The 9463-nt window shown below is 50.5% G+C and overlaps 1 protein-coding gene across 1 annotated transcript in view; it reads left to right on the forward strand.

Moving 5' to 3' along the window:
- The first annotated feature begins 8288 nt into the window (after positions 1-8288).
- The window catches only part of LOC102373903 (zinc finger protein 420), a 7912-nt gene continuing 6737 nt past the window's right edge, over positions 8289-9463 (forward strand). The window contains 3 exon segments of the mRNA XM_025207771.1: positions 8289-8785; positions 9204-9451; positions 9454-9463. The exon segment at positions 9454-9463 is cut by the window's right edge and continues 1143 nt beyond it. Of these exon segments, the coding sequence (XP_025063556.1) occupies positions 8743-8785; positions 9204-9451; positions 9454-9463 (301 nt within the window). The 5' untranslated portion in view covers positions 8289-8742.

Consider the following 9463-nt stretch of genomic DNA (forward strand, 5'->3'; position numbering starts at 1 on the left):
AATCACAATTCATATAATGCTATTTATTTACTAGACATATTATTAATGACTGATTGATCACTGCATGAACCAGGGATAATGCCAGTGTGGTCATTACAGACTGATGATAAATTTTTTATTCCTAATTAACATTACTTTCATCAGATGTAATATTGATGTCTAAGGCTCTATGAGGGATTTGTGGTTAATGGTTTCTGATTAATTAATCAATCAATCAATTTCTTGCCAGTGACAGTCAGGATTGATGTTATGCATTAACATTTCATTATTAGTAATTGCTTGATACATTTATAATTAATTATGACTCTACATATACCCATATCAATCACTGTAATAACTATCAATATCTTTACTAAGCAGCAATGATAATAATTATTAGTGGTGAGCATTTAGGGATTAATGAGAAATTATTAGTAACTAATTATAATATATCAGTTAGTGTAGCACTTAATATAAATATTGATTGTTATTAATATCAATATTATGTTAATGATATGTTGATAATAACAATAACACAGTTCTCAGCTTATTCATGCATAACAATTAGAATGTATCAGCTGCTGCCCTTAAGAAACCTCCTCCTTTTGAAAGGGCTTCAAGTCTTCTTGTGTCCACAACCTGAAAGTTTAAAATAAATTGCGTGGCACAGACTGCACATTTCTATTCAGGTGGATCTAAGGGAGTCAATTTTCTTCATGGCTCATTACAGTATTATCTACTTGGTGTCTGTTAGTCTCTTCAGTCCATAGGTGTTCGCAGCCCTTGATCTTCCCCTAATCAAGCTAGGCTTTCTTTTATAATTATCCTGCTATCTACTACTCTCATCTCTGGGTAAAGTTTCACTGGGCAGCATCCACTGACTCTTTGGACTCAGTGGGTGCTGGCCAGTGTGCTCTGCTCTGTCACCCTACTTGGAGCACTCATTATTAACCTTTGACCTGCTCTCCCATCCCTGCCTGTGTGACCCTTCTGCTGAGCACCTGTCAGCAGCAACAAGAGCCAGGTTCAATTTTGGGGTACTAAATATATTTCACCTTGGGCTGATCCCCCCCCCAGACCACCTGGGAAACACTAAATGAATCACTAGGGTGTCCAATAAAACCAACAACCCTTCCCTCGCAAGCAGCATGACACAAACCCCTGATTTATCACAGAGGCAAACACCAGAACACAACATATGGTCAAACAAAACAAAAACACTGTCCTGGTTCAAAGTATACCCTGTATCACCCCTACCTCTCTTTGGGGAGCCTTCAAACCCAGGCTCAACAGTCCAAGAGTGGGAGTCATGACCCAAAAGAGGTTCGTCCCTGGGAATTTGGGTGCATCATCTCCTTCGCCATTGCTGTCCACTAGAGGCGCAGGTTCCCTCTGCCTTGCAAAGGGCTCTTTGGTAGGTTGATGTAAATCTGCCAAGCTGTGGTGGAGTACCAATCTCTGCTCCTGCCTGAGTGGCTATGGGGGCTTGCCCAGCTCCTGTCCGGGACTCCCAGTTCAAACCCCATATAGCTACTTGACTTGAAACCCTGGCTCACCTGGCCTCAAGCTCCAGCAAGCATTCCAATGTTCCTCCTCCCCTCTGCAGGGGACCCAGGGGAAAAAAAAAAGAGACAGTCCCCCCCAACACAGGTGACCTGAACCTTAAATAACTTTTCTGACCTCATCACAGGGTCCCAATCAAGAAACAGTATCATTGGCACACTGCTAATGCAGACCAATCATTTCAAATGTGGTCAGCATTCCAGGATTTTAGGCCAGAGTCACTAAACTGGTTTTACAGGTTCTGTTGAAGAATCTTAAGGCAATGGTCTGGACACAATGAGGGGGATAGGAGGTGGTCATCTCCAGTCCTAGAGGAGGCACAGTACTATGTCACACAGAAAACACGGTCACGCTTTACAGCCAAACAAGATACACAGCGACGTGAAACATACCTTATAGCACAAAATGGTTTGTACATTTTGGGTGTGCTACACCTGGAATCAGTTGTTGTGTTTCCAGTGACTTCCATACTTAAGGGAAACTTAAAGTTATCCTAGACTAGGCCTAGACTATTACTTCTGGTAATATTTACTTGTTCACAACTCAGCATGCCCAGTACAGGTGTGCTGCTACCTAGGATCCTGTACTGGGTTGCCTTGTTCTAAGGGATTTGAACCCACAACAAATCAGAGGTGGGAGGAGAGAGAAACAGGGACAAATCAGGCTGAGTTGGGCATTGGCAGAGCAGTCAGAAAAGGAGGGAGTTGCGAAGATGAAGTGAAGAGATCTCTTGAAGGCTCAGATCAAGTGTAGTCTATGCTTGCCTGGCAAGGGAAACGCCGTGACCATGGAGGCGGGCTTCCTAGCCACATTGGGGAAGACTGCTCTCCTGACATGGAATAGTACCAGTCAAGGTAATGTATAGTAAACCTCCCACTTAGCTGCTGGAGTGGGAGGGTTTTGGCTTTAAGCCCACTTTATGGAAATGGGAGGCTTCTCCCTGGCTTGCCTCTGGGGCCTTACGGCTGAGGGCAAACAAAACTCAGAGGCATCTGAACCCCAAGCCTCTGGGCTTGGGCCTGCAAATAGGATGCACGCCAACGGTTTTGGGAACATCTGAAGCCCCAGATGGTGGTGGAGGATGTTTGCCTGTAGAAGGGTTTCTTACGGTTCTGCACTCTTGGATTTGGAATTAGTTTTGGCTAATTTGGCCTGGAATACATAAAATTGAAAAAAAAAAAAAGTGAAGGGGTAAGTGACCATTTCCTGCAGCAGACGACAGAGCCTGTGAGAGGTTGAACCAGCAGTGCAACCAGGATTGCAAAAAGCCTGGCATGTCCGGACCTAGAGAGGTTGGTCACCCTGGGTAGGGCTGCTGCCAGTGGCTGAAGTAAGTCTTCTCCCAGTCCCAACTGTCTGTTTCTGTATGTTGAGTGTGGAGAGCTGTCAGCTATAGCATGCTGGGGATGTGCAAGAGGTGGGGGCCAGGGGGCAGTAGGGGAGGCAGTTACAGACCTTCCCCATGGTTGGGACCATGAGGGGCTGGGGGAACTGTATGGGAGGGGTCTTGAGGGGAATGGGTTCCTAGGAGCTATGGGCTGGATAGGGGTCATGGGCACTAAGGGGCTTTTGGGGGAAGAGGGCCTGTGGGGTAGAGGAGTGTGGTATGAGGAGGGGATGAGGCATTATGTGAGTAAGGAGGTGTGAGGAAAAATGGGGTTTGGGTCTAAGTGGGTGGTGGGGGTCTGTAGGTGTGAAATTGGATGCAAGGGGGATTAGAAGCAAGAGGGATTGTGGGTGAGGGGGGCCAGGGGATGTGAGGGGCTGCAGTGAATTGTGAATGCTCAGAGGGGCAGGGAAGGGATCAGTGGGGTGTGAGGGGGAGGTTGAGGAATTGCGGGGCTGGTGCACGATGAGGATGATTCTGTGCAGGGGGTAGTGAGGGGCTGGGTAGGATTCACGGACCATGAGTGAAATGGTGGGATCTGAAGGCTATGGGACACAACGAGGTGGGGCTGAGTATGGGGATATGTGAGATAACAGGACAGAGTAGAGCCAGGGGCATTTGAGGTGGCAGGGCAATGAAAAAAGGTTAGTGAGGGCCCCTTTGGTGCTATGGTGGAGTGTCTGGGGGCTCATGTGATGGTGCAGGGAGCACTTCTGTCCATTGCTAGGCTTGGCAGGGGGATACAGCTATGTCCCTTGCCCACAGTGGGGTGTGTCAGTGTTCCTGCTGGGACCAAAGTCACAGGGTCCTGTCTAGAGGGTCTTGCTCCTCTGCTCAAGATTAGACTGATTGCCGTGTTTGGGGTCAGGAATGAATTTTACCCCATGGTCAGATTGGTACGGGCTGTAGGGTTTTTCTCTGTAGTGGAGGGCATAATCATCTACCTGGGAACTCTTGAGCATATATTGACAACATTTTATAGAAGCAGGACATTGGCTGCCATGGTTTACCTGTGGCAGGGTAGGGTGTTAGGTCTCTGTTGTGTCAGGCTTGACAGTAGTCTTATGCAGAGTTTAGATTATGATTTGTATGGGGTGGTTTGGATAGACAAGACTATATGGCCTCTGGAGGTTCCTTCCAGCCCTACTTCTCTATTACTATGACTCTATGACACTGTAACTGGCAGTCAGCCCCACTACGCCCCTCATTATGTTTCTTTTGTTTGGTACATAAACTGCATAACAGCCCTAGGCCACTAGCATGTTTGTAAAACTCCTAGTTTATTTTAAATTGGAGAAATTCTGCATTGTCTTATACGGTGATTCAGCACATCACTTGCACCCTGCTCTTCAAAATTCTAGATTTGCCCATGGACAAAGTCATGCCACAGTGCCCTCATGAGGTGGCCATCTGGGATTTCAGCTGCTAACACCGTGGGGTCCCCTGCAAGGATGGGACTTTCTTCACTCCCTGTGCTACAGCATTTCCACCCATGTACGCTGCCTGTAGGCCTACTGCCAGAGAGGCAGGCCTGGGACTCCTGTCAACCACCTCCTTGAGAAGAGATGGGGGTGGAGATCTGGACCCATAGGGAGATTATGCGGCACAAGGAGCTCTGTGGCCCCCAGGAAGAGACTTTGATCTGCAAGGGCTGACCTCCAGCTGCTAGGGAAAGTAAACTGTGACCCTGATAAATAACTTCTGACCCTTGGGATGAACTCCTAACATGCCCCAGAGGAAAGAATCTGTGTGGGGAGGCGAGTTCCCACTGTGAACGCTAAACCCTGAGGAAACTCTGAACTTGCAGCATGAAGGAATCTGTGACCTCTAGATGAGGTGATCTTTGGTCTGTAGAGGTGCACCCAGACCCCAAGGGGAAAGTCATGTGTGACACACCCACAGTAGAGGTGACACCCAGGATGATTTCTGGGAGGAAACCCAGAGATCTCTGTGAGTAAACTGATCTCTGTGAATGAATATTAACCTGAGCCAGAAGGGAATTTTACCCTGATGGAAACGAGCTCCGACTTCTTAGGGTGACCGCTGAGCCAGCTTCAGTCCATCCCCCTATAGCCACCCAATTTGGATGTCCAGCCTCATTGGATGTGTCTTGGAACCAGGAGACAGCCCCTAACTGGTCTCATCTCCACCTGTAGCCTGGTCCCATGGGATGGAAGGAGTCTGAACTCTGGGAATCCCTGCGTCCATGGGGGCATGTGTGCAGTCAGAAGCAAACAGTGACACATTACAAAGAGGCAGTTCCATGGTAGATCTCAGATTTTGAAAAGTGGGGGGTGGTGCTGATGGTGTGGTTTAAGAACAAAGCAAAATCAAATATAACTTTATTGGAATGGGCATTAATTTGCTATATCATAAATTATGTACAAAAATACAACCAACCTGGCAAAAAACAATCAAAAGATGTTGTTTTTCTTAGTCCTGTAGTCATTAGAATTAAGCGTCCATCTCTTTTTCAGATTCATAAAACAAATTCTAGCCTTCTTGAGCACCTTGGCAGTGCATCCAGTGTTTCACTGAAAGTTATTTCCACACCTGAGTTCATGTTCACATGTTTCCACAGCTGAGTTAATGTTTTTAGGTACAGTTAAAACCAGACTGCAGGACTGTGAAATAGGATCTTCATTGCTAGGAGTCACTAGCTGCTAGCAGACAGCAGAATTGTAGAAGAAAGGCAATTAGACAAGGAAAAATGTTGTTAACACCTGTGGAATGAAGAATTTAGAAGGAATCAAAATTCAGACTATAATAAGTCATGAAGTCAAGTGATTCCCTCACTACTGCCTGAATAGAAATGTTGCTGTCAGTGCCAGGCACTTGGCTTTAAACATCAGGCAGGCCAGGAGTGGAGGTGGAGGGGGACAGGGGTAAGACTGCATCTCTCCACCACCTCCTGGATTTGCCCTTGCAGTTCCACATTTTTTTTTATTATTAAATTTTTATATATATATATATACACACACACATATACGCACACACACCTTCTATCATAGACTTCCATTGCACCTTTTCCAAACCACCTTAATAAAACCACCCACTCCCCTGTGCCCACGCACACCCACCCTCTGCCCTTCCCTAACCCAAATACAGTCTCTTAGTCCCAGCTCTGACTTGGAGTTTCCCTTCTCAGTTCATTCACAGTCTTTGTCGCTGTCGATGTTGCTGTTGCTTTCACTGCTACTGATCCTGTTGTTGTCCTGCTCGCTGTCTTCAGGTCCAGTTGTGTTGCTGTCCCATTTGTTCTCCCTGTCCACTTCCCTTTCCGAGGGGATTGAACACCCTGTGCCACGTGTCCCTTTTCCAGATGGAGTTGGCTGCATTTTCTCTGTCCTCTCCCACCGTTTTCTGGAAGTAGGACTGGAGTTTGCTCAGAAACATTTTAACACAGTCCGTTTGCTCAAACTTAATGTGACTGTACATCAAGAGGTTCCTGCATTGCCACAGGGTGCTCCTGACGCAGGATGCAAACAGGTCAAAGTGGGTCTGGGACCCCTGATATTTAGTCAGGTGCCCATACAGCCACCTCCCTTGTCATTAGCCTGATTCCTGTAACTTTCTCCAGGAGCCAGCCTACCTTTTTCCACACTCCCTTGGCATAGGGTTAGAGCCAAAAAAGGTGGTCAATGGTCTCATTCACACCTTGGCAGCTTTCCCTGGGACAGCTGGGTCTAGACTCTCGTCTTGCTCTGTGCCTCTACATCTTCACTGGTAGTATGCCATGAGCTATGAGCCAGTTCAAGTTTCTATGGTCTTTTCTTAGGTCTTTGTGGAAGATCCAGTCCGAGACAGCCTGGCAGTTGTTATCAGGGAGCAGCTCCACAGTTGATAGCCCATCTCTGTCTCTGACTGCCTTCTGTATCTTCCTGTGGAACATGGTCTCTGGGCTTTCCTTCTGTAGCTCATACTCACTCTGGAAATCCTTTAGTACCTTGTAGAACCTGGGGTATTCCATGGTGCGCGGTCTCTCCCTGGCTGGAGCTTACAGCCCCCATGGTCTCAGGAGATGACCTGTAAAATACTTGACAAGACAAGCTGTTTTGGTCTCTGGCCCAGTCGCCAGCTTGCAGATCTGGCTTGTATACCGTGCCCACAGGAAAAGGTAGATGTATGGCATCCCCTTGCCCCCGGCCTGTTTCTCTTTGTATAGGGTCTTCCTTGCCACCTTCTTCATTCTGGATCCCCAGAAGATGCACATGGCTCTCTGGATTTTGCGGATGACACATTTGGGTGAAGACCAGTGTGGTGTACAGAAGCACTGGTAGCAACACCGCCTTCATGAGTGCCTCTTGCCCCACCATGGAGAGGCGGCAAGTGTGCCACAGACCCGATCTCTGCTTCACTTTGGCCTCCTTCTCCCAGGCCATCTTTCCGCTCAGCTCAGCTCAGCTCAGCTCAAACTCCAGATGCATGTCTACCTGCAAAGGACTCAGCCTATGGCACATTGGGTGGCAGGGCTCACATAGGGAGGAGCCCCGTGCATGGTGGGTGATGCAGCATGGACTGTAGGCAGGGGAAGCCCCCACTGCCCAGCTCTGCTCCAGATATCCTCTTCTCCCCTCTCTCTCTCTCTGGAGGATCAAGGAAAGGGTAGAGAGATAGCTACATCCCGTGTAGTTTGATGCCCTCTACAGAGGGGTGAGCTACGGATCTCTCCCCACTACAGAGATGGGGTTGCACTGAGTTCCCTTATTGGTGAATCCCAGCCCCAACCCAGCCCCCAAGTACACACAGCCTGGCCCACAGGCAAGAAGTCACCCACTGGCTGTGTCCTCAGCCTGCCAGAGACTTCCTTCAAGCCCCATCCTGCAGGCCCACCTAGACATACGTCCGCACAGAAACACACACGAGTCCATACCTACACCTAAGTACATGCGTGCTTGCTACCTTGCCCCTAGTCAAAATGGCTCCTCCTTGCCCATAGCCAAGATGGTGCTTGTCCAATAGCGTGCCCTCCGTGCCCTCAGCTAAGATGGTGCTTCTGTGACAGTGCCCACTCCTTGCCCTTAGTCAAGATGGCGACCCTGTGCTACATTTCCCTTGCCCGCCCACCGCCAAGGTAGTTCCTTGCTGCCCACTCTGCCTTGCCCATAGTAAAGATGGGTTCGGTCGGTTTCCTGGGGAGGCCGGGCCTGGGCAGGAAGCGCGGCGGGCAGCGCGCCCGGGTGAGGAGGGCGCCCTGCAGGGCCCGGGGGCGTCCAATCCGGGGGCTCGTGCTACGCCCCCACCCCACGAGGCTGGGGCGGGACCCCCGCCCTGCCGCCAGCCGCGCCGCGGGAGGGGGCAGCCCGGGGAAGGGCCGGCAGTGCCCCCTCGGGGCCCGGGCAGAGCAGCAGAGGAGGGGAGTAGGGCTGAGGAGGGAGCGGGCGCCGGCAGAAGGGGGCAGCCCGGACACCTGGGTTCCCTCCCAGCTCAGGCAGGGGAGGGGGCTGGGGGTAGGAGCAGGGAGGCCAGGAGCCAGGACTCCTGGGTTCCCTCCCAGGTCCGCAAGACACTGAGGCCTGGTGAGCCGGAGGAGGAGGGCTGCCAGGCAGGAGTCCTGTGAACTGGCTTAATGGGCTCCAGGGATGTTCCTGGCTTTGACTTGAGTTCACTTGGACCCCGAAGATGGCAAGAAGGCCCCATCCCCAGGACCTACTGCTGCCATCGCATTGGAAAATGCCCACCCCCAACCCCTCTCCTCTCCCAGGACTGCCCCAGCCCCCAAGGGTCCTGCCTCCCTAGTCCCTAGCTGAGTTAGGGACCCAGGTACTTGGCTCCCAGCCTCCTGCTCTCACTTCACCTAGGTTTTTCTGCCGATGCCTTCCTTACACACAGCTTCAGCTGTTAATACACCTTCAGGTCAGCCATGCTAAAAAAAGCACTCCATCCTTCTGTACCCACCTGGGAACTTCTCTGGGTGCTCATGGGCATTACAGTGAGGGCAGGAAGCCAAGATGCCTGGGCTTTTTCTAGTTCTGGGATAGAGATGGGATCTGGTGGGTTACAGCAGCAGGAGATGGGGTTTGGGAGCCCGGAACCCTGGGGTCTCTCCCCAGCTGTACCCAAGATTCTCCATGCCAGTGTGGTACACTTGCTGGATTTCTGTGTGTCCCGGTTTCCCTGTCTCTCGTGGCTGTTACTGAGTTGCGTGAGTGGACGCCTCCTTTGCCAGTAGCGTGCCAACAGCTCCCTTTCCCTCAAGGGTCCCCTTGGTGCAAGTGGGGAAGCTGACAGGGCACCTCCAGCCCCACTGACTGCTTTGGTTTCTACTTCCCAGAGCCCCTGTGGGACCTAGCGGGCATGGAGTGCTATGGTAAGGATGTGGCAGAGGGGCCAGGGGAGGCCCCCACAGCTCTCTGTTCAGCCCCAGAGGATGCCTGCCCACCAGCCCCACTGACGGACAATGGGACAGGTGCCCGTGTGCCCTTCCACTGCTCTGAATGCGACAAAAGCTTCCGGTACCGCTCAGACTTACGGCGCCACTTTGCCCGGCACACAGAGCTGAAGCCCTTCCAGTGCCCACACTGCAGCAAGAGC

The sequence above is a fragment of the Alligator sinensis genome, unplaced genomic scaffold (genome assembly GCF_000455745.1).
Source record: "Alligator sinensis unplaced genomic scaffold, ASM45574v1 scaffold709_1, whole genome shotgun sequence".
NCBI lineage: Eukaryota > Metazoa > Chordata > Crocodylia > Alligatoridae > Alligator > Alligator sinensis.